The sequence below is a fragment of the Urocitellus parryii genome, chromosome X, assembly GCF_045843805.1.
Source record: "Urocitellus parryii isolate mUroPar1 chromosome X, mUroPar1.hap1, whole genome shotgun sequence".
NCBI classification, from domain to species: domain Eukaryota; kingdom Metazoa; phylum Chordata; class Mammalia; order Rodentia; family Sciuridae; genus Urocitellus; species Urocitellus parryii.
In genome coordinates, this window is record NC_135547.1 from 117065766 (window position 1) to 117091906 (window position 26141).

The window sequence follows — 26141 nt, forward strand, 5'->3', positions numbered from 1 at the left end:
ACATTTTCTCTAACTCTGTTATTATTGTCATACTTACAGGATCATGGTTTCTTTAATTTGTAGGTTTTGAAAAAGAATAAAATTATATACTGTAGCTGAACCAAACCATAAGCTCATTCAGGCCAGTGGTTTTCAGACTGTGTGCCAGTCTTCAGTGTTCCACAAACCCCTTTTCCATCAGTCAGTTCCCTTTCCCTGCAGGAGCTGTTAAAGGGATTGAGAGGGGGAAAGTAGCATATGAAGTACACGTTCTTAATATTGGATTTTTAAAAATTCCCTTCAAGAAAGATTTCTAAGTGTATAGTTTTAGGGTCATTGATCTAGCATCCAATCCCTTTGCTTTTGCTTTTCTTTCCTTTCTTCCTTTTATTTATTTATTTATTTTATTTATTTACTTTTTTGGTGGTGCTAGGGATCTAACAACCCAGCACTGCATGCATGCCAGGCAAGTCACTCTACAGCTGAGCCAAACCCCCAGCCCCCACCCAATCCTTTGCTTATGAAGACGGGCAGAAAGAGATTGGTTTTCCCAGCATCACAAAGTTCTTAGTAACAGAACTAAGGCTTAGATGACCTTATTTTCACAGTAGTACTCTTTGCAAATTTCTGAAAATGAAGAAGTCCATTAGAAGATTTTGGGGCTAAAATTTTAAAATTGTACATGAATATTCATAGCAGTTTTATTCCTTCAATAGGCAAATGGATAAGATAACTATGGCATGTCCATATTATAATGCACTAATAAAAAATGTGGAAAGTAAAAAAACTGGCCAAAGAACTAAAAACACACAAACACATAGTGCAAATAAAACTGGGGCCATCTTAATGAGATCCATGCATTGTCATTATTCTGGTTGTGATATTACATTAGAGTTCAAAGTGTTATCATTGGGGAAACTTGGTAAAGGATCTCTATTGTTTGTTATAACTGAGTGTAAATTTATGAGTATTTCAATATAAAAAGTCTAAATTTTTTTAATAAAAATAAAGATGTCTCAAAAATGAAATGTTATTATGTGGATCTATTATTTAGAGCCAAACTTGGGATGCCACAGTTTTTGAGTCCTGAAGCTCAGAGTCTTTTACGAATGCTTTTCAAACGAAATCCTGCAAACAGATTAGGTAAAAATTCTAATTAGTTTGTTTCTTTTGTGTGTGTGTTGGTGTTTGGAGTTATTTGGAGGTGGGGTGGATTTTTTTGTGATGGGATTATTAAATATTCAGACAAATATTAAAAGCAAAATCAGAACTAAGTAAATATGTATAATTATCTATTTATTCATTTCTCCTTGAAATGAACCTACCAATTTTTTATAGGAGCAGGACCAGATGGAGTTGAAGAAATTAAAAGGCATTCATTTTTCTCAACAATAGACTGGAATGTAAGTATAGGATGAAAACTTGTTTAAAATATGTTTATAATTGACACATGTCTAAGTTTCTCTTTTTTCTTCCAGAAACTGTATAGAAGAGAAATTCACCCACCTTTTAAGCCTGCAACTGGCAGGCCTGAAGATACATTTTATTTTGATCCTGAGTTTACTGCAAAAACTCCCAAAGGTAAAGAGGAAACATGAACACTCAAATATAAGATGGCACATTATTTTCTTGTTCAATCAGAAAATCTTTTCCAAGATAACACTTGATGGTATTCACAAAAGATCCTAAATTTGCTATATATCAACCTGTCTCCCCAACTTACTAGGAGCCATAGCATTGATAGATTATCATATAAGGCTTCACTGTCCAGTATGGTAGCGAGTAGCCACATGAGGCTAATTAAATTTAAATTAATTGAAATTAAACAGTCCCAATAGGCACATTTAAATGCTCAGTAGCCTCATGTGACTACTGGCTACCATATTGAACAACTCGGATAATAAAACTGTCCATTGTTCTAGGGAATTAAATAGGATGGCACTAATTTCAAATACTATTAACCCAATAATTCAATTTATTATATTCTTTAAAAGAATTAGTTACTTTTGGGGCTAGGGATATAGCTCAATTGGTAGAATGCCTGCCTCTCATGCACAAGGCCCTGGGTTCAATCCTTAACACCACAAAAAAAAGACTTATTTTCTAGGCTTTGGAGAGTAGGATGTTAGAGTGGTAACATCCTAGTAGGATGTAGAGTAACCAGGACAGATCTGACACAGCACCTCACTGAAATATCCTAGATAGCAGAAGGTACATGGTGCCTGAGAAGAACACCAGAGTAAGTGATAAAGGACACAAATCAACAATTCTTCCCTTAGTTACATTTCAAAGGAATATTCTTAGTAATTTCTTCTTCTTTTCAGATTCACCTGGCATTCCACCTAGTGCTAATGCACATCAGCTTTTTCGGGGGTTTAGTTTTGTTGCTATTACCTCAGATGATGAAAGCCAAGCTATGCAAACAGTTGGTGTACATTCAATTGTTCAGGTGAGTGGATTCCTAAATAATTTTAAATTTTAAATTTAAGATATAGTTTGTTACATGAATAATAAGATTAGATTTTATCTATTAAGTAAGTAATTTAAAATATTTTATATTATTAGCATTACTCTTGGAAATTCCTTTCATATGTCATTGAAAAGATTGCATGAACCAAAATCCTAGATGCCTATGTGATGTGAAAATAGAATTCTTTCTACTTTTTCTGTCTCCTGTCCCATGCCTCAAAATGTTTATCAGGCCAATGTGTTTCACTCCCTGCCTCTATCAGGTTAGCTGTGGTGGGCTGAGGTCCCCTGGTTCCTTGATGCCTTAGAATAGGGGTCAACAGACTTTGTAAAGGGTCAGAAAATAGATATTTGAAGTTTTATGGGCTATATTTTCTCTCTCATGACTAATCAACTCTACTGTTGTCTCACAAAATCAGCTGTAGACAGTCCATAAACAAATGGGCATGACTGAGTGCCAATATAATTTTATTTGCAAAAAACATACAGTGAACCAAATTTGGCCCACAGGCCATAGTTTACCAATCTTTGCCTTAGAAAGGCATAAGAACTAAAAATGAACTCAGATCTTAAGTTTTCCAAGAATTATGCCCTCATTCTTTTGGAGCCCCCCATTGTCATTAGGAAGAAATGGTTATGGAAATTGCCTTAGAGTGCCCCCTACTCTTCATCCTAGCTGTTTATCAGAGTTACAGAAAAAGTAGGTAAGGCCATAGAGACAGGTTGGAGTGTTTATAACAGGAAGCTGGAGTAGTAAATTAAATATTGTTAGAACACAAATAATACAACAAACCATTATATTTCTTTCCTCTCATTCTAATATTATGGAAAGACAAATTTAATTCACCCTGATGTGTTAATTACACATTGTATACACATATACATACATTGAAATGTCATGCTGTACGCCATAAATACATACAATTATTGTGTCAATTAAAAATTAAAATAAAATTTTAAAATTTTAATTCATCCTTTTACTCAGAACTAAATCTATTTTGAGGCATTAAATCATTTTTAGGGTATAATTAATGCTTACATTTGCTTAATGACTAAGTTGCTTCTCTGTGAGCATGTATGCACACACTAGGGACCAAACCCAGGGTCTTAAATATGCTACCACCAAGCTACATTCCCCAGCCCAAGTTGCTATTGCTCTAAAATTTTTTTCATGAGTCATTTGTTTGCTTTCTGCTTTCTAGAGAATCAGTTTAAACACTAGGTTTATTTATGGGGTTTTGTTTGTTTGTTTGTTTGTTGCAGTCCTGAGGATTGAACCCAGGGCCTTATGCACACTAAGCAAGTACTCTCTTACTGAGCTACACCCCAGCCAGAAATACTGGTTGTTTTGTTTTTGTCGTTGTTGTTGTTGTTGTTATTTATTTAGTTATTTTTGTATTGCTAGGGATCAAACCTAGGGCATCGTGCACACTAGGTAGGTGATGTAATACAGAGCTCACCGCCAACCCTAAACACTCATTTTTAAACAAAGCTTATGTTAGAATAGTCTTTCCCTTTTACTATACAAGCACATAAGTGTGTGGAAAGTTTTTTAAATTATAACTTCTATACTTAACATAGCAACCATAAACATATATTCTAAAAAATTCAAGTTCTACTTTATGCAAAGCACATAGTCTCTCATATCAGTATAGCTAAGGGCAACACAACTTTCCTCAGTTCCTTTTATGGAAACAGTAATTTGCTAATTGTCAACTACCGGACATTATTAGTCCCTAACTCATGAGCAGTTTTTTTTTTCTGAGAATTTGTATAAAACTATGACTTAAGGGTAAAGAAAGGAGAGCATGACTACTAAAAGTCCAAAATAACAGGTAGCACTTGCAGATATTTTCATTTAATCCTCATCATTACCATTTGAGAAAACACAAGTTTAAGATTACATGACCTAATAAGTGGTACATCTTAAACCATCCAGATGTTCTAATTCTGAATTCTCATAAGTCTTTTCTTGTATATGAGAAGTTTCAAACGTCTCCTTATTTGCAAAGGTGCTTTAAAAAACCTATAGCTCTTTGGGGAATGGAATGGGGCTAAATCACAGACAAAGCTATAGGCCCCTTTTTCTGTTGTACATATTCAATATTTCCTCTTGAACATGAATTTTTTGGGATTTTTTAAAATATTTTTCGTTGTTGATAGATCTTATTTTGTTTTATTTGTTTTTACGTGGTGCTGAGAATTGAACCAGGTACCTCACACTAGCTAGGCAAGTGGCTACGGCTGAGCCAGAGATCCAGCCCCTTGAACATGAGTTTTTTTAATTGGCTCTTTTTAGTTATAGATGTTAGTAGAAACCATTTTGATAAAATTATATAAGCATGGATTATATCTTATTCTAATTAGGACCCCATTCTTGTGGAGGTACATGATGGTGGGATTCACTCATGTACATGGGAAAATTATGTTAGGTTCATTCTGCTGTCTTTCCTATTTCTATCCCCCTTCCTTACCTTCATTACCCTTTGTTTATTGAACTTCTCTCTCCTCCCCTTTATTGTTGTTTGCCTTATTTCACTTAGCATGATGGTCTCCAGATCCATCTATTGACTGGCAAATGTCATAAAGTCATTCTTTATGCCTGAGTAATATTTTATGGTGTATATATACCACAATTTCTTTATCCATTCATCTATTGAGGGGCACCTAGGTTGGCTCCATAGCTTAGCTATTATGAATTGTGCTGCTATGAACATTGATGTGGATGCATCACTGTAGTATGTTGATTTTATAATTCTTTGGATAGATGCCAAGGAGTGGGATCACTGGATCAAATGGTGGTTCCATTCCTACTTTTTTTAGGCTTTATTTTGTTTATTTAGTTTTTTGTTTTGTTTATGTGGTGCTGGGAATCGAACCCAGTGCCTCACACGTGCTATGCAAGCACTCTACCACTGAGCCACAACCCCAGCCCCCAGCCCCCAGATTCCTACTTTTTTGTGGAATCTCCATACTATTTTCCAGAGTGGTTGCACCAATTTGCAGTCCCATCAACAATGTATAAGTGTACCCTTTTTTTAATATTTATTTTTTAGTTGTAACTGGACACAATATCTTTATTTATTTTTATGTGGTGCTGAGGATCAAACCCAGGGCCTCACACGTGCTAGGCAAGTGCTCTCCCACTGAGCCACAATCCCAGCCCCAAATGTACCCTTCTCCCACATCCTCACCAACATTTATTGTTCCTGGTATTTTTTTAAGAGAGAGAATTTTTTTTGAGAGAGAGAGAGAGAGAATTTTTTAATATTTATTTATTTTTTTTTTAGTTATTGGCGGACACAACATCTTTGTTTGTATGTGGTGCTGAGGATCGAACCCTGGCCGCACGCATGCCAGGCGAGCGCGCTACCGCTTGAGCCACATCCCCAGCCCCAGAGAGAATTTTTTTAATATTTATTTTTTAGTATTCAGCGGACACAACATCTTTGTATGTGGTGCTGAGGATCGAACCCTGGCCTCACGCATGCCAGGCGAGCGCGCTACCACTTGAGCCACATCTCCAGCCCAATGTTCCTTGTATTTTTGATAACTGCCATTTTGACTGGAATGAGATAAAATTTCAGTGTAGTTTTAATTTACATTTCTGTAATTGCTAGAGATGTTGAACATTTTTTCATATATTTGTTGACCATTCATATTCTTTTAAGAAGGGTTTATTCAGGTTTTTTGCCCATTTATTGATTGGGTTCTTTAAATTTCTTGAGTTCTTTGTGTGTCCTGAAAATTAGTGCCCTATCTGAGGTGCACATGGCAAAAATTGTCTCCCATTCTGTAGGCTCTCTCTTCATGCTCTTGACTGGTTCTTTTTCTGTGAAGAAACTTTTTAGTTTAATGTCATCCCATTTATTGTTTTTTTTTATTTTATTTATTGCACTTTAGAAGTCTTACTAAGGAAGTCAGTTCCTGAGCAAATATGTTGAAGTGTTGGGCCTACATTTTCTTTAGTATGTACAGGGTTTCTGGACTAAATCCTATGTTTTTGATTTACTTAGGGTTGATTTTTGTGCAGGGAGAGAGATAGTAGTTAACTTTCATTCTATTACATACGGATTTCCACTTTTCCCAGCATCATTGTTGAATAGCCTATCTTTTCTCTGATCATGAGCTTTTTAAAAAGGTATACTTTGCCTGGTACAGTGGTGCATTCCTGAAATCTGAGCAGCTCAGGAGGGTAAAACAGCACTTGTAGAATAAATGCTATAAATAATTATTTTTTATTTTCACCGATATTCATTTACATTTATAGTTATAATCAGCAATGCATACTAAGTAACATATTCCCTTGTTATGAAATGCACTAAAGGTATTATGGAACTCTTCATCAGTTAATAATTGTGTTCGTAGCAGTTGCACAGGAACAGTATTCAGTTTACTGATGGATATGAAGTAAAAGAAGATATTGGAGTTGGCTCGTACTCTGTTTGTAAGAGATGTATACATAAAGCCACAAATATGGAGTTTGCAGTGAAGGTAAGTATATTTAGATTTAAACTGTGGCTCTTTAAGTTCATTCTTATACTTCTCAGTACCAGTTAAAAAGTACACTCTTTGGTAAAAGTGCCTTTTGTTATAAAAAGTTAAGATAAATTTAAATATCTGGGCTAGTGGTGTTCAAAGATCTTAATCTGGAACCATTATTTCCCCTGAGGCTAAAAATAAGATATTCATAATCCAGTTAGCCCAGGGTAATACAAATTTGTACCTCTCACTCTTAATAGTATTCCTTTTACTCTCAGAAGTCCCCATTTTATCATCAGGGTATCAGAGAATTCCCCAAAATTGTGTGCCAAATTTTGTATGTTTACATTTTTCTGGCAAAAACCTTCATAATGTCTTTACATCTAAAGGATCTGTGATTCAAAAGAATAAGAGCCATGGTCATACAATTTATGATCAGTAGCAATTTTCATTTCATCAAGTGTACTAAGTCAGAATTCTCTAAGACACCTAGTTCTGTGATGAAGTTTGATTTTTATTTTTTATTTATTTTTTTTAAAGAGAGAGAGAGAGAATTTTTTAATATTTATTTTTTAGTTCTCGGCGGACACAACATCTTTGTATGTGGTGCTGAGGATCGAACCCGGGCCGCACGCATGCCAGGCGAGCGCGCTACCGCTTGAGCCAAATCTCCAGCCCCGAAGTTTGATTTTTAAATCTCAGTTATGAATGAACAAATACTATATTCAAAGTATCTGCCTTTTCACATCTCAGAATTGTAATGTCTGCTCTCCCCGTTTAAGCAATTCAATTAATATCTAAAGCTTCCAACTTTTCTTGAATCTTAGTACTAGTTTATAAATATGAGAATATGTTTAGTTATTGAGAGAGTAATATTGTTATTACTATTTCAAACTTGGATCTAAATACTTTAAAAAGTCATCGGTGTCCATAAGGCTTTCTGTCAGATATAAAGATGAACCATAGAAATAACATATTTTCTTACTATTGCTCTCATTAGAATCTAGAATACATAGAAATTTTTAAGTTGTTTGCATAAAAGGAGAAACTAAGAATAATACACTTGATGTACAGCTTAAGGATATGTCTTGCCACCATAAACACATCAGAAAAAAAAAACAAAAATGGACTGAGGCCCCCTTTGAATTGCAGAAACCAGGAGCAGTATGCTCAAAACCTTGAAGTTTTCTCCAAGCTATTTGTAGATTCCTGTGACTTAGGTCCCAACATGACTGTAATACTACCAATCTGAGGTCCATAAGCACAAGTATGATGTAAACTGGGCTCAGATTAGCAGATCAGATTATGTTGTTAAAAATGACACTTGTCAATGTGCTCTGGTTTCCAAGAGCCTCTTCACTTAACATGCCTATTCCATATACCTTCTTAATTATCCATTTGCCTAATTCCACACTATCATTTGCAGTTGGTTTCAATGATGGTGTGGAATTGTCTTCCCTGTTCTCTAAATAGGGTATTTTGTTTTACAACTAAATCTGTTTCAGAAAGATTGGACTCAATACTGATTTACATTCTTTCCTAAGTTGCTGGAGAGATTGAGTATTTACTGAAAACATTTACTACTGACCTGTTTTAAAATTGAATATATGAAAGCCACAAAATTTGTTTCAGAATTGAATCCAAACTTGTCTTTTTAAAAAGACAAGTTTATTACTTTAACAGATTAAAACATTATGAGAAATGTTTTAAGAAGCAGCTGACATACAAGGATTAGAAAGCTATGTTAGTATTTTAAGAGCTTTATTATAATAATTAAACTTAATTCTAAACAAGTAAAATTCTAGGTGTGGTTTTCTGCATAGTGTTCTATTTAGCTACAAAAATAAGCTTGTTCTACTTAACTGTTAATTTTTATAAGTAGCTTACAACTAATGGGATATTTCATTAAAGAACTGTATTAAAAGAAATGAAGTTAGTTCAATAAACAGATGCTGGTGGTGGTGTTATAGATACATCCAGCTCTTAATTATCTGTATTGGTAGAGGGTTAGAAGTTAACTGAATTCCCAAAAGTTTAAGACGTTCAAGGGTAGAAGAAAAGATATGTTAACTGTATTTTTGAACCTTTTCCTGAGGCTTTTCAGTTTTTAGTAAGTCCTAAACTTACTACAAATTTACAGTGGAGAGATTGGTGGAAATGTGACTCATGGGTTAGCATTTACAATCTTGCCATCTATATCAAGACTACCTTTCTAATTAAACAGTCTAGCCAGGTAGTTGAACACACCTAATGATAAATGGCATATACACATGCACACGCATGCATGCGCGTGTGTACACACACAGAGTTGATACCTAAGGTCTGTGGCTACAAACATTCAAAGTTTATGTTCATGAGATTTTGTAATAAATATTTGCCTTTTAGATTATTGATAAAAGCAAGAGAGACCCAACAGAAGAAATTGAGATCCTTCTTCGTTATGGACAGCATCCAAATATCATTACTCTAAAGGATGTAAGTATATTAATAAGGATCACTTGATTCAGTTGTCTAACACTCATTTGGGATATTTTAAAATATCATATGGTAGACAAAGGCCTCCATATAGTAAATTTAAAAAGTAGATTTGAGTACAACATATGTAGCATAATTCCATTTCTAAAGAAAATATTTCTATAATTTTCTATTTTTGTCATAAGAAGAAAAGTATTTTAACATTCTTTTTAGTATCTGCATTTGCTTGAACATATACATAAATGTCCAATATTAATGTTGCTATTAATTAACATTCAGGATTGACAAGTCTCTGCAGACTCCCCAAACTGTTTAACACAATACTGCCAGAGAGCTAAATGCATTTATCTACCTATATTACTTCCCTTTCTACAATTTATATTCATACTCCCCAGCCCTTCAAGCCCCTGCCTTCCTCTATAGCAGTTGTCACACTTCCCCCTATGCTCTAACCATGCTATATTTTATATATATATATATATATATATATATAATTTTTTTTTGAGCATGCCTCTTTGTCTCATATTCCTCTATCTTTGAATTTATGGTTCCCTCAGTTGGGAACACTATTCCCCTCCTTTTCTTGGCTAACTACCACACATTTAAGACATTGCTAAAGTACTGCTTCATCCAGGAAGTCTGCCCAGCACATCACCACCCTTAGGACAAATGAGGTATCCTTTCCTAGCTGTCATGTTACCCCGCTTACTTTATCTCCTATGGCTTTTATTATAACAGTATCGGCAAAGGGCGTGCACTGCCCAGGTAGCATTTAGCTCACTCTCTTATTGCTGGTGCTCACATATGCCCAAAGGCTATATCTGGGTGTTATAAAGACTCCAATTTAATCAGATTGATTTATTTCTGCTTGTTGTTGGAAGAAAAATGTTTACTAAATCACATCAAAGTGTGAAGCTGAACAGTGACTCTAAACATAATCTCCAAGAATGCAATCAAGAAAATTAAAAAGGAAATCTAGAAATACTTTTTCTCAGCCTAGCCTTGGAAACTCCCTAAGCTGGCGCGCGCGCGCGCGCGCGCTCTCTCTCTCTCTCTCTCTCTCTCTCTCTCTATATATATATATATATGTATATATATATATATATATATATATATATGTATATCTGTGCTAAAATTTTACTCAGACTTTTTTTTTTGTATTTGGACACAATACCTTCATTTTATTTTTATGTGGTGTGAGGATCAGACCCAGGGCCCCACACATGCTAGGCGAGCACTCTACTGCTAACTCACAACCCCAGCCCCTTTACTCAAACTTTTATTATAGCATCTCCAGCACAGTTTTACTCGTATTTATATGTCTGTTTCTCCATATAGAGTATGAAAACTTGAGGGCAAATATTTAACTTCATTTTCTCTGTGCTTGAGGCCCTAGCACCCATGTAGTATCTAGTACTGCTTATGGAGCTACCTAAAGTTTTCCAGTAACAATATAGTGAGAAGGAAATAAAAAGAACTTAAGTTTAATAAAGGGATTATTTCAGTTAGGGATTGTCTGGGGTATAAATACAAAATTCCAGTGAGCTTTCTATTTCTGTGTTAAGAGTTCACTTCTTTGTGGTTGGATGGAATTTCTCTTTAATAATTAATCTTCCTTCCTAATTCTTTCATATAACTTGTTTTTTTTCAGTTTAATCAAAGCCAAAATAATTCATTCATTCTGTGTATATAATTATAGAAGTTCTGCCTTTGCAGAAATTGGAAAATCACAGGAGTATATACTTTTGATACCAGTCCCTGCTGTCATCAGTAGATAGAAAGAGATCCAGAAGAGAAACAAACCCTAAGAATATAGGTTCAATGTCCCCTTTGCATATCGTACCCATAGTTGTTTTGATTGCCATGACTTAAGTTTCACAGAAGAAAATTACAAGGTATTTTTCTGACATTCAATCTCATCAATTTTTATTTTCGTATTTTTAGGTATATAAAATTGTTTAAAGATTTTATATCTTCCACTGGTTGTGAAAAGCAAAATTTTGTTTGAATATAAAATGAATTTTAATATCTCTTCAATGGGGGCTGGGGTTGTGGCTCAGCGGTAGAGCGCTCGCCTAGCAAGTGTGAGGCCCTGGGTTCCATCCTCAGCACTATATAAAAGTAAATAAATAAAAAAAAACGTATTGTGTCCAACTACAACTAAAAAATAAATATAAAAAGCATATCTCTTCAATGTGTTAAACTTTGGGATACACATAAATCTTCAAATAATGTTTTATATTTTGATGCTTAATTTTACAGGTGTATGATGATGGGAAATACGTGTATGTAGTAACAGAACTTATGAAAGGAGGTGAATTGCTGGATAAAATTCTTAGACAGAAATTTTTCTCTGAACGAGAGGCCAGTGCCGTCCTGTTTACTATAACCAAAACTGTTGAATATCTTCATGCACAAGGGGTATGTATTTTTAACATTGTTTTTATTAAGAGATAGGGGTGTGTGTGTGTGCATGCGCGCGCAACCCTGAACGTGCACATGCTTTCTTTTTCTTAATATTTTAGCTAAAATTACAAATGTGGGAGTTAATTTCTGCATGTAATAGGAAATAACTACAATTAGATTCATTATCCTACTGGTTTTTTCTACATTAAACTTTTTCCATTGAACTTTGAAGTACTACTTTGAAATCCTAGGTTGTTTATACTAAATCCTTATGCTTTCCAAGAAAAGATGAATGAGATCATCATATTTTTTTAAAGAAAGGAGATCTGGGTAGACAAAATTTTAGAAAAAAGCAAAAATATCAGGAATTCTGGGAAGGAAAGAAAGAAAGGAGAAAATGAGGGAAAGGGGGAGGATAGGAAATCAGGAGTGAAGAAGGATAGAAAGCAAAGGAAACAAAGATTGCTTCTTCTTTACATTTTAATTGACAAATAAAATGGTATATATTTATGGTGTACAAAATATTTTGATACGTGTATGCAAAAAAAGAGTTCTTCTTTTAGGAGTTCATTTTCAGAGCTTTATTCTCATTTTGTCTTTGCCCTTAGAAGCTAACAAATGGAAATTGTCATTTCTAGAGCTTTCTAACTGCTAATTAAGATTTGCCTAGTATTGTACCTTTAAATTAACAGAACTCAGTATTTCCTGGAGAATTCATGACTTTGCAGTCATCTAAGTCTTCTATATTCTTTTTCCAGTATCTTATCAGTAATTAGTAAAATAGTAAGGAAGGAGAAGTAATACTCTGGATGTTAGGAACTAAAACTAAGATGATTGATTAGAATATCGACTTAGAATTTGATGATGGAGAAACACAAGTCTAAAAAGCAGTTATCAGAGAAGCATATGATAAAAGAAGTATTCAAATAGGTTACTAGAGGAGGAAAATAATACAAAACTCTAAAGAAAATATATCTTTTTGCTTGTGTGACATATTCACTTCAAAAGGCAATACTTGAAAGAGGGTTTATTTTTTCCCTTCTCCCCTTTTATTCCTCAACACATGCCTATTCCATTCTGCTGTCAGTACATATTTGTCATGTGCCTACTTTGTATGCACTATTCCCATTACTTAGAATGACTTTATCCCACTGTTACTATGATTTATTTATTGTGTTCTTCAGGTCTTAGATCAGATGCTATCCCCTATAGAGACCTTCTTTTACAATGCTATTCAAAGTGACCTTTCCACCTACATCCCATTACTCAACCTGTCTGTTCCCTGCCCTTCCTACTTACCATGCAAGCTTTCAGTACAGAACAGCTGGGATCTTAAGTTTCTTGTTCACCAGTGTTTACTGTTCCTTATAGAATACCCTAGTACATGATAGGCACTCAGTAAATATTGTGGAATGAGTGAATAACTTGGAGATAGATATTGTTTCTATTTGTATTTATCCTTAACCCAATTGCTGAGTTGGATAAAGAGGGAAGAAGTAACTATTATTGTTCCTCCTCCTCCTTGCCCTGGAGTCTATGTAAGAGAGTTATACTTACATTATCAGTATTTTATAATGTTGGGATAAGTTAAAGGTCAGGACTCATCATCTTGTTAAATGCATTGCTTCACATTTTGTGAATAACGTTTTATAATAGAAATGAATCATTAATATTAACTCTTTAATTTGTATTTCAATTTAGGTGGTTCACAGGGACTTGAAACCTAGCAACATTCTTTATGTGGATGAGTCTGGTAATCCAGAATCTATTCGAATTTGTGATTTTGGCTTTGCAAAACAGCTGAGAGCGGAAAATGGTCTTCTCATGACTCCTTGTTATACTGCAAACTTTGTTGCACCAGAGGTAATTGTGAGAGAGTTTGCTTATGTATTTTAGTATGTAAAAAGTTGCTTGTGGTGTTTAATATAGAATAGTTAATCATTGTTAATTGAAGACTTATTGAACAAATAATTATGGTAAAATGCCAACCCTTTATTTTCCTGTTTAATGCTTCAATCACATCTAAGTGCCTACAAGAAAAAAATCTAAATTCTTTAATATTACAAAATCTCTGCAGTCTTTACTATCCTTTACCTAAAGTTTGGCTACTCAGAACTTCTTGCCTATCACTAAGACTCTTCCGCCCTCTTTCCTCTATCATTTGAATGACCTCTACCCTTCCCCTACCTCCTCCCTTTTCATACTGAATTCTTACTTATGGGTTACACACAAGGTAGCTGCCCTCTAACCTTTCCTCTCTCCCCTTATCAATAATAAATTGAGGCTGAGGTTATGCTCAATGGTAGAGCACTTGCCTAGCATGTGAAATACAACTTCAGATATAATTTTGTTATGATGTTTATCATGTTGAATTATTAACTATATATATTTCCCTGCCACATCTTGATTATTTTAGGAAATTGATCTTTTTTCTTATTTGTCATAGCTCATGCCTAATAATAATGATTATTAAATAATCACTATTGATTATTTGCTTGAATGAATCAACTTATTCATATTTTTTATATATTTGGTATTTTGCACTATATCATTTGTACTAGGTTATGTGTTATTGAAAGTATTGTCTGTAAATATTTCTCTAGTGCTATACAAAATATAAATTAATTAAAATAAGAAATTGATCAATTTGTTTTATATTTCTTTTTGTAACTACAGCAGCTCAATAATGTTATTCAAATACCAAATTAAATTTATATATACAAATTGTTGGTAGAATGTTCTAGAATAGATTTAATATGTTGCCTTGCTTGTCATTCATGTGCTGTTGAAGTTTTTCTTATACACTGATTTTGAAAATATAATTTAGTTCATAGTCTATCCAAATATATATAAAAACAGTAGTGTGGTAATGCTAATCTTTTATTTTTTCCAGGTTTTAAAACGACAAGGCTATGATGCTGCTTGTGATATATGGAGTCTTGGTGTCCTCCTCTATACAATGCTTACTGGGTGAGTGTGTACCATTTATTCATCAATATTTTGCTTAAATTATGTAGGTTTTTAAAAATCCTTATGTTGTAATATCTTTCCATGTTTTATCATGCTTTCTTTTATTTACATATAAAATAAAAACACTGCATTTATAGCTGTATCATCAATGTCTTGGTCTTAAGTTGATTTTAACTTAAAATATTTAGAGTACCATATATTTAGACTACTTTGGGCCATAGAGCATTGTTTTAATAAAGTATTATATTAACTGAATTACTCAATACTTTTGGAAACTTCAACTGAATATAAAAATTACCAACCAAAAAAGAAAAATTTATTTATTAACATTTTAATTTTATTATAAACTAGTTACACTCCATTTGCAAATGGTCCTGATGATACACCAGAGGAAATATTGGCACGAATAGGTAGTGGAAAATTCTCACTGAGTGGCGGTTACTGGAATTCTGTTTCAGATACAGCAAAGGTAAGTATGGTTTCCTTGTACAAGCTCTTTTTTATTCCGTTTTGGTTTTGGTGCTAGGGATCAAATCCATCACCTTATACATAATAAATATGCACTGTACCACTGAGCTACATGCCCAGCACTGCTACAAGCTTTTGGCTCTTGAGAAAATAATTTGTCACAATCCATAGTGAGAAGAAATACTCTCAGTTAAAAATATCTGCTTAAGCCAGGTGCAGTGACATACACTTGTAATTCCAGCAACTTGGAGGCTGAGGCAGGATGATTGCAAGTTCAAGGACAGCCTGGGCACTTTAGCAAAATACTAACTAAAATTTTTGAAGGGTATTGAGGATGTAACTCAGTCATCAAGTACTTGCCTAGCATACATGAGACCCTGGGTTCAGTCCCTAGTTCTGAGGGGAAAAAAACTTACAAAGTAGTATATTGAAGTGATGTTAGTTCAAATAACTTGAACTCCAAAATGGACCATTTTTTTTTCTTTCTTTCCCAGAAGATGTCAGTTTGGCCTTATTATCCTTACAGATAAAGCTACTTCTTACAAGCTTGATGGATAATAATGGTGGTAGTGTAGTCTTCATTTGTCCTCTATGTGTATCACACTTGATTTCACCTCAGTGTCTCATGTAATACTCATAACAACTCTGTAAAATAGATGGTAGTGTCCCCTTTACAAAAGAAAACCAAGGATCAGAGTTTTAGTGTGAACTCGACTATGATTACGCACCAGGAACATGTAGATGCTTTAAATAAAATGTCTTATTCCAAAGCCCTTGTTCCCTAGAATAATTACACCATGTTCTAGTTTTGATTCATGTTAAGAAGAAAGAGTCTTAGCTGGGCGTGGTGGCAAATGCCTATAATCCCAGTGACTCAGGAGGCTGAGGCAGGAGGATTGCGAGTTCAAAGCCAGCCTAAATAAAATACAAAATAGGGCTGGGGATGTGGCTCAGTGGTTGAGTGCCCCTGAGTTCAATCCCCAGTACCCAAAAAAATTAAAGAAGAAGAAAGGGGATTCATCTTTTTCACAATAAACAATAGCATAGTTTTATAGCCTCTGCTTGAAGCCAATTGAAAAGCCCTTCTCTCTAGATCTGCCATCCCAAGAATACCACTGACTCTATGTTCAGTTTACTGGAAGAAAATTGTTTTTTTTTTTAAAGTAAAGTTTTACGCTTCAAAATAAGAAAAACATAAAGGAAATGAAGAAACATTGGTAAAAGTGCTGAGTTTTCTTAGGGATGGAAGCTTGAGTTGAGATGATTGTGTAAGTAAATAAAGCATATCAAAAATTTATATAGGTTCTTTTGGGATAAAGCATGAATCCTTAGCTAACCAGTTTAATGTATATACATTTAATATTTGTTTTTTCACTGCATTTAAAATGAAATATTAGACTGGGGTGTACGTTGGTGGTAAAGCACATGCTTAACACACGAGGCACTGGGTTCAATTCCTAGCACCACAAAAAAAAATTTCAATAAAATATTAGCCTTTGTTTTATTTTTCTGGGTACCTGTTTCCTTTGTAATTCTCTTAATGAGCACCTACAGTGTGCTTAATAAATGAAAGCTGTAGAGATAAAAGATAGAATTCCTGATCTCAGGGAGCTCAGAATCTAAGAGGCAGCCAGAAATACACAATTGATAGGAATACTACAGACTGCACAAGAGAAAACAGCTGATAAGCCTTTGTGGCTCCTGCTTAGGATTGCGAGCTTACTCTGGGTTTTATGGAACTGTTAAAAATATTAAGTAGTGCAGTGATCAGATTTTCCTTTTTACATTCTGTGAAGTCTGCCACAAACTGTTTTTTTTTCTTTTTTAAATAAAGAGTGAGAGAGAGGGAGAGAGAGAATTTTAATGTTTATTTTTTTTAGTATTTGGCGGACACAACATCTTTGTATGTGGTGCTGAGGATCGAACCCGGGCCGCACGCATGCCAGGCGAGCACGATACCGCTTGAGCCACATCCCCAGCCCTCGCAAACTGTTATAATCCATTAAGAAGTATATCAATTAATGTTCCCAAATAGTGAAGTATCAGAAGCTACACATTTCTTGGTTTTTTAGTAAACCAAGACCAGTTGAGGTTATCTCTTTAATTTTCTCCTTATTTACTTTCATTCCAGTATGATTTTTGGTAGGAGAGAATAATATGGGTGAAGATGAAGATACATATAGAGCACAAAAAATTGTATCCAACTAACAGCCTATCTTAAATTCCACATTATTACTAGTAACTTTTGCTAATATGTACAGTTAAGACTTGTGATTGCAAGCATGATGTAACACTGATTACTCACAAAGTAGGAGGGAGGGCTTTCTCTATCAATTTGGGTGTGTCCCTTTAAGAGCAAGTTACATTATGTGAACATTATCAGTCCTTTCGTGCCATGTGTATCACATGTGGTTTTGAGAAGAACAGAATATAGCCACTCTTTATTGAGCATTTAAAAGACCAGGACTGTGTTATCACTTTTACCTACAGGACCAGTTCATTCAGTACTTACTAACCTAATAAATATGGACATTACTTGTAAGATTTTGTATATTTCAGGTTATGAATGATGAGGACCTAAACTAGAGCATCTGTGATGGAATTTGGGCCAAATAGAAAATATATTTAGGATGCAGAATAGACTTGGTAGCTTATTGGACATAAATAAAGGATATATTGGCCAGTCATGGTCATATACCCCTATGATCCCAGCAACCCAGGGGGCTGAGGCAGGAAGATTGCAAGTTCGAGGCCAACCTTGGCATCTTAGACCCTGTCTCAAAATAAAAAATAAAAATGGCTGGGAGTAGCTTAGTAATAAAGTGTCCCTGAGTTCAATCCCAGTTCTTTGAAAGGGATGGGGGGAGAGGGAGAAGGAAAGAAGCAGGTATCAAGCTTGTAGTCCACATTTCTACCTTGGGCAACCATTGCAGGGGGGGTGGTCTTTCACCAAAAAGTAGAAAATGAAAGAAGCTTTGAGAAGAGCAGTGGTTACAGATTTGGACATAATGAATTTGAAATGCTTATGTGACATAATACTTGTATGTCCAATACGCAACTGGCCATATGGATGCAGGTTTCGGAGAGAAGTTTGGGGTGAAGTTTGAAGTTAGGAGTTGGTATCATCCATGATAACTAAAAAGCCAAGGAAGGAATTAAAGGGAATGCCACTACTTAAAGAGAAAGCCAGGACTGGAAATGTAGCTCAGTAGAAGAGCACTTGCCTAGCATGGACAAGGTCCTGGGTTCCATCCTCAGTACCACAAGAAAATATGGGGAGAAAGAAAAAGCTGAGGGGCTGGGGATGTGGCTCAAGCGGTAGCGCGCTCGCCTGGCATGCGTGCGACCCGGGTTCGATCCTCAGCACCACATACAAACAAAGATGTTGTGTCCACCGAAAACTAATAAGTATTTTTAAAAAAAGAAAGAAAGAAAAAGCTGAGGAGTGGCCATTGAATGGGGTAGCAGTAGGAGAGAGAAATTCAAAGTGACTTGGGCCAAAAATCAAGCACACAGATTAGATTAAAATTATGAATTTGGTTTTTCCCTGGACAGTTTTGCAATATTTTATTCATTTTAAGCACTTTGGCCCACTTTCAGAATTAGATAGGAGAGATCGCTACTTTGTTCACTTTTTCTTTTTTAGACTCTTCCTTATTGACTGACTGACTGATTGATTGATTGATTGATTGATTGAGATGGGGGGTTTTCTATGTTGCCCAGACTGGCTTTGAACTCCTGGGCTTAAGTAATCCTTTACCTGCTTCAGCCTCCCAAATAGCTAGTATAGGTGCACATCATCATACCCAGCTTATGTTTTATTTCTAATTCTCTTCAGTAACTTATTCCTATTCTTAACTATTAATGATAACTAAAAGAAAGAAACCATACTGCCTAGTAGGAGAGTACTTGGAACAACATTTTCCCAGTACCCCAAATATAGTCAACCACTAGATTCTGTTAGTTCTTTCTTCTAAATATTCCATTTCCACCCATTTTTCTCCATCTCTTATATCCCTACTTGAAGCTGTCATTTTCTAAAATGGAGTCTCCAGGCTTGCCCCCTCAAATCTATTTTCCTCCACACTTAGTGATTATGATCTCTCTAAACTGTAAACTTATTACCCTCTTACCTCCAGAATACATCCAGGTTTGCTAATACAACTTACAAAGGCCTTCCTAATCTAATCCCTTCTCAGCTCTCCCACTTCATTGGCTGCCACATTCTCCTTGACAATTTGTACTGCATCCACATTGCACTCCAGTCAGTTCCTCAATTATGACCTTTTCTCTTGAACCTGAAGTCTTTTCTCTAAATGCACTCCCTTCTATCTACCTGAAATGCTGTGTTTCCCCCTTCCCTTCTCTAATCTAGCTCCTGCTTATCCTTCAGGTTTCACCTTCCTCTTAAGAGGTCACTTTCAAGCCATCCCATCTAGTTGAGGTCAGGTGTCTCTTTATGTTCCTCTAGATACACCTTGTACTTACTTGTCCCTCCCATCAAAGAACTTCTTGTTTGCTTTGTCTGTCCCTCACTGAATTGAAAGCTTCATGGAGTCAGAGTTCTTCTCTGACATTTATAAATGACAATTATGTTATCATTTTGAAAAGGTGTAAAACCATGTGGTGGTGACATGAATCTATATTCTGTGCCTAGGAAGGTGTTTGGATATATACTCAGTGTTAACAGTGATTGCCTCTGGAAGAGTGAAATTATGGGTGTTCTTTATGTTCTTTCATTTCTCTGTATTTGCTGGTTTATGTGTAATGCCCGTGAGTTGATTTGAAGTAGAAAAAAAATTTTTAAAGACTCCTGTAATCTTTGAGGGGGGCATTGAGCCCTCTCCAATTGAATTCTTGTTATGGATGTTTATGTTCTGCTTTTCAATAGCAACACCAAAGTCTTAGGTAGTTGGATATTATTTAGAAATAAATCTCCAAAAATGTCAGAAGCTCAAAAAATCTGAGGGGGAGAAGAGCCAGAATATTTAAATATATATAAAATGTGGTATACTGACCCTTTATTATGCACCAAAATTATTGTTACTCAGAGAGGAGAAAAGAGAGATTGGAGTATTCTTTTTTTCCAAATTGTCATCTTGGCCAAATTGCTTTGAGCCCAAAGGGCTGCTACCAGGAAAGAACAGTGTCATAGAAGCTAAGGAAGAATCTTTACCAGGATCACATGCCACAGAAATAGAAGCAAAAAAATAAGAGAGGGGGCATTCAACTTATTTTACTCTTTTTCTTCACATAACAGGACCTGGTGTCAAAGATGCTTCATGTAGACCCTCATCAGAGATTGACTGCTGCTCTTGTGCTCAGACATCCTTGGATTGTCCATTGGGATCAACTGCCACAATACCAACTAAACAGGCAGGACGCACCACATCTAGTAAAGGTGAGCAGCCCCATTCAGTCAGTGATTTTGTATGTCCTCCAGAAGGGTCACGGCCAGAAGAGACTCTGAGAAGCCCTCTCATGCCCTCAGCAACTTACCTTTACCTTCTAGTATGGGGTCCTCTTACATGGCTGACTTAGAAAAGTCAAGGCATGCCAAAATGTCAGTAATAAAATTAGTAATTAAATTTCTATCAGTCTACAGAAATAGGTATTCACTAACAATAAGGACAGATAAGTTTATGGATATTCCTTTTTTAATATATTAAGGATTGCAAAGTCACAAGTTGAATAGTCCTGAGAAAAATAAGGACCTCTTGTTTTAAACCCATTCCTATACTTTCAGATCTAATTCCAACCTCCCACATTGGCCTGAGTTTTAGTTAAATCAGAGGATTTGACCAGTGTGGCTGTTTTCATTGTGAAAGTAATAAAATCTATGTACATTTGTATATAAAAAAAATCTGGGGGAAAATGTTTATTTCATATTTGAGTACATATCACTTTTTTTTGTTACCTTTCGTTTCTTTTCTCAGGGTGCCATGGCAGCTACATATTCTGCTTTAAACCGTAATCAGTCACCAGTTTTGGAACCAGTAGGCCGCTCTACTCTTGCTCAGCGGAGAGGTATTAAAAAAATCACCTCAACAGCCCTGTGAAGTGACCTCAGTGAGATTTGGTACCATGGTGTAAGCTGATAGCACAAGTTCTGGCGACAGGTAGCACATATCTGAGAGACACCTGCAAGCACACACTGTCCCAGCTGGTACCCATAATGCTGCTGCTCCTGCTGCTGCTCCTGCTTTCGTCTCTTCTCGCTTTAAATGATTGTTAGCAAGTTAGATTTTCCTGGAGCTTCGGATGAAATGAAAATGAAAACATGATGAAGATATATTCACTCAATCAACAAGAAAAATAATGAACATATGAATACCACCTAAAATACACTGAATAAAGTACTCTACACCATATAGCATTATTTTTATAGGAAATATTTCATGTCCCTTAAATATTCTTTGTTAGTTATAGGGATGGACAGTTTATGTTAAGCACTTAGCTTAAACAATCCGTTTATATTAGCACTGTATCCCTTGTGCCATCCAACATTTTGTATGTTTTTGTAAACAGTTCATATAAAAGTACATTTCTGTACTACTTTCTTTAATGTATACATGCCTTGTTTAACTTGGAATCTATTATTAATCAATTGACTATTAAATCTGATTAAATAGTTCACCTGGATTAACAGTATTGTTGGACAGCCCTAAAAATGGCCACATGTGGAACAGCTGTTGAATGTAATACTTTCAAAATGTACATATCTTTTCCCCATGTCTGTTTCACTGGTTCATTTGTTTGTTTCTTAAAGTCAGGTGCTCTGTTAGACTAACCTAGAGAGCTGTTATGGTACAGAAAGTTACCGTGTGTGAGGCATGAAATCAAGTACACCTATGAAGTTAGTCCATATACTTTGCAACTCCTTAGGATGCTTTTTTCTTCAACTAAGGAAGTAATCCTTGCATTTTCACTCTTACATAGTATACATACTTAGTATTTGACATATTACTTGGGATCTTGCCAATATACATCAAAGGCCTTCAAGAGTCATGGTAAAAAGTTTGGTGAAGGAAAATATAGCAACCCATAATTGAAGTCCTATTGGGTATTTCATGTTTAAATAAATACTCTATATTAAACACTAATTTGAATGTAGTAAAGGCCACAGGCCTCTATATGAAATTGGACTTAAAACTTTGTTATTTTAGGGAATAAAACATTCTTGATCAAACATTATCTGTTCTAACCTGAAATCATGGCTAAGTTAACCCAAGTGAATATTAATTCTTTTCTGAATCTTTCCTGATGATTTAGACCCATATAATTCTTCCTTTGATTTCAGAAATGACCGATTTTCATGATGGCTCCTGGGTCCACTTAGATTGAAGTGTTCATTATCTACATCTAATTTGCTAGTTTCTCGAATTTTTTTGATGAAAGAAACTTCTGTACCCATCATTACCTATATCTTTGCCAAACTACCTAGCATACATCAACATGTAATGTAAAAAACATAAGAGCAAGGAAAAAGTGATTTAACGTACCTCATCAGGAATGTGCCCAAACAGATCTAAGTCATGTACTAAGCCATTTACATCAGAAATCTGCTAGAAGCTTTAAATCTTCCCATAAGAATGTTCAGCCAAGAGAGTGTGCTTTATCTAAATGTTTTGAAAGCCACTTTTAATTCCTTAATTTCTCCTATATGCAATTAAAGAGAAATAGGAAATTTATAACATTCCTTTTTGCCCAACAACATAAAACCCAACCAAACAACATAAAATGATAGTTGCATAGAAACCAAATGTACGTTTACCTTCTAAATGAAAAATATAAAAGAGGAAGGGTATCAGAAGATCTAGATTAAAAAATTTTAAGCTCTTGAGTGTACGGATGCTAACTATTAAAAGCTGCTTTCTGTTGCTTGGAAAGAAAGCTGTTTTTTTTTTTTCCTTTTCTGTTCAGTTTTTCAAGCCATAGTCAACCCAAATTCTTGTCACTTTTTAACTGTTAATATAATTCTGAGCAAAAAATATTTTCAGATTTTTGCCAGTGATGTTATTCCCTAATTGTTTAGAGATATTGTCCACCACCATCTTTTAGAACTAGAAGTAAATATATAAATCCTTATAAGTTACCTGGTTAGATTTTATCATACTGCATGTAAGGAACCTGTGACCCAAATCAAAGGCTAGAATTCTTCTCTCCATTTCATTTTTTTTCTTCATAACACCATGCTGCCTTTCCTTCATATTATCCCCTGACCAGTAGCCAAATTTAAAAAAATTCTTAAGGTAGGCATCTACTTTTATATGATACCAAGATTTTTTTTCCTTTCAAGGATCATTGCCTTCTTTATCTAGTCAAACTGTCAGTTTATTGGAAAAAAAAAAAGTGAAGGCTTTCTGCCTAAAATGCAGTTTATTAACTTAAATTGTTCTCCCTCTGGTTCTGATGTTCTCATTGCCTTTGGGCAGACTTGGCCAACAATGTGCTCCAAGTGTAGTGCTTGTGCTAAGTTAAACCTCTCATTAATTTCTCAAAGTCCCAGTTCTTCCAGACCTCTATGGTTGTGGTATTGAGAACCCTGAAATCTTTTGCCCTTTACAAGTTGCTGCCAATTTTTCAAGCTTCTCCCAGGAGTTGTTAGTCCAGTCTTAAAGATATCAGTACCTTTTACAAACTTCCTCTTAGTTTATAATACACAATAATATTCAGAATGATAGATTGCATTTAACATTGCCAAGCATGCACTGGAAAGTATGAATTACACTACCATGCGTTTTGTATCTTCCCTTTTGAGTAATGATATTAAATGAAGGTAAGTTTTTTGCCCATTTTTATTTTTCCTTTTTATGAAACATTTCAGCTCTTCCTGGTTTATAGTGATATCTTCTTTCTAAATACATTAGACCCTTGATTTTAACAGATTTTATGTGAGTACATTTACAACCCCAGAAGCAACCCCAGAAGTCCAAAAATGTGATTTTGGTAGAACCTAACATCAAGATGCTGTGAGGCTGCCATGTGGGAAAAGTCACTTGAGTGTCCGAAGAAAGGGTATGGTGTCTATGCAGTAGAATTTACCCATTTCACATGCATTGCACTCCAGTGAGTGATTTTGAATCAAGCATTTCCTGTCTTTTTTTAAGAAGTGACTGCTGTTGGGGTCAGGTACATCAGGGGAGATAGGGCTTTTCATTTAGCTGTGACCTGTACCCTCAGCCCAGGCAAGAACAGAGGGTGGGTGAGTGCAAAGACTCCAAGAGAAGATAGAATGTGTTTGGTAGGAACAGGACTTGGTAGGCCCAGTCTAGAATGAGAGTTGGCATTCAAGATTTAAGGACCTTGGCACAGATGTGCTTAATCATATTGAGGCCAGCAGTGCACACTCCTTGGCCTTGATAAATGACTTACCATTTTTTCAGCTGGCTTTACTATATTTTATAGAGTAAACTAGATCTTATAGTGGTATTGAGCATTTGAGATTTAGGAAGGTATTAGGACAGATAGCTCAGGAATGTAAAAGGTCTATTTTCTGTGATTCATAAATACATAGGATTCCTTGGCTGATCTTGGTGCTTAAACCAGAAGGTTCCAGTTTAGATCTCTCTGTCCTGAAAGGTTCAATTCCCTGTGGCTAATTTTAAACTGGATGTATACTTTGAGCCTTATTTAATTCACAGATAAGTTGACTTAAGTCAGTATTTTTATTTCAATTAATGAAAATAGTCCTCTTTCTGCCCCAGGTTGCTTACATTTTACTGGTCTCCCCCTAGTGACCATTAGTGGAGACCAATTAACGAAAGAATAAATTTACTTTCTTGAGACTGTGGTATTCTACAGAGCCACACTTAACCACTTTTTGCAGTGAAGAATCTACAGAATGATGATACCCAAATATGGATACCAAGAAGAATTTGTATCTACAATGTGCTTTATGTATTTTTGACACTGCTGCATTCTGTGTGATCAAGTGACTTGTAACTGGTTCCAATGTGACTGAGAGTTCTCAAAGAATAGTAACTAAGTCAACTTAATTTTCTTAAGTCTGGTATTACTATAAATCTCACATTTACCACTTTGATTCCAGTCTTTTAACTGTTAATAACAGAGCATACCAAGGGTTGGGATGAGAGCCTACTTCCTACCTCTTCAGGCACTTTCCTCATTATTTTGCCATATAACCTTGAACTGCATGATAAGCTGTTTAAATGTCCATGACTTCTCCCAGAGTAACTAGCAAAGTATATGACATTTTGAATAGAGATTAGTGGAAAAGAAATTTAGAGATAGAAGTTCAGAGGTGCAAACCTTAAGAAAATGTCTTTAGAGCACATACCATTTGAGTAAAGTATATGTAAATGTATATGAAAAGAGAGTTGCTATAATAGTCCTCTCTAAGTAGATTAGTTCAATATCTAATGGAAGTGAGCATCTTTACTCCTATTATCACTGTAGTACTGATTGAACTGTATACTGAGTCTTTCAAACAAGTATTTAAAATAGAACTTTTAAATACAAAGCAAGGACATAAGGATAAAGATTTTGGTTTGTGTGTCTATATGTGTAGTTTACCATCTAAAACTTTGTTTTTTAATTTAAAAAAGCTACAAGGTATTGCCATTCATTAGCATCCTTAGTGATTATGGGTTATGAGTTTGTAATTCCTAAAATCATATACATATATTAGTTTATCTTAATTTTTGCCCTAAACAAAAGGGAAGGTCTACACCTATGGGATGTAATTATTTTGCCTTTTTCTCCATGGGTGGGAATGGGATAGGTATCTCTTCAGCAGTTTTTAAAAAAGAAAAATCACAAATATTTTTCTACTATTATATATGATCTTACTTTATACTAGTTTCTCTCTAGTAAAGGCATGCCAGAAGCCCAAGGTACCATATCACAAGTTCTTACATATTGTACCCTTT

At 35.1% G+C, this 26141-nt stretch overlaps 1 protein-coding gene across 4 annotated transcripts in view; it reads left to right on the forward strand.

Moving 5' to 3' along the window:
- The window catches only part of Rps6ka3 (ribosomal protein S6 kinase A3), a 107731-nt gene extending 82159 nt beyond the window's left edge, over window positions 1–25572 (forward strand). For all 4 annotated transcript variants that reach the window (XM_026405456.2, XM_026405458.2, XM_026405457.2 and 1 more), the window contains 12 exons: window positions 1034–1122; window positions 1318–1382; window positions 1458–1560; window positions 2304–2428; window positions 6817–6942; window positions 9316–9405; window positions 11668–11826; window positions 13513–13674; window positions 14705–14781; window positions 15133–15250; window positions 20510–20650; window positions 21186–25572. In XM_026405456.2, the coding sequence (XP_026261241.1) occupies window positions 1034–1122; window positions 1318–1382; window positions 1458–1560; window positions 2304–2428; window positions 6817–6942; window positions 9316–9405; window positions 11668–11826; window positions 13513–13674; window positions 14705–14781; window positions 15133–15250; window positions 20510–20650; window positions 21186–21308 (1378 nt within the window). In that variant the 3' untranslated portion in view covers window positions 21309–25572. The remainder of the gene's footprint in view (window positions 1–1033; window positions 1123–1317; window positions 1383–1457; window positions 1561–2303; window positions 2429–6816; window positions 6943–9315; window positions 9406–11667; window positions 11827–13512; window positions 13675–14704; window positions 14782–15132; window positions 15251–20509; window positions 20651–21185) is intronic.
- The last annotated feature ends 569 nt before the right edge of the window (window positions 25573–26141 follow it).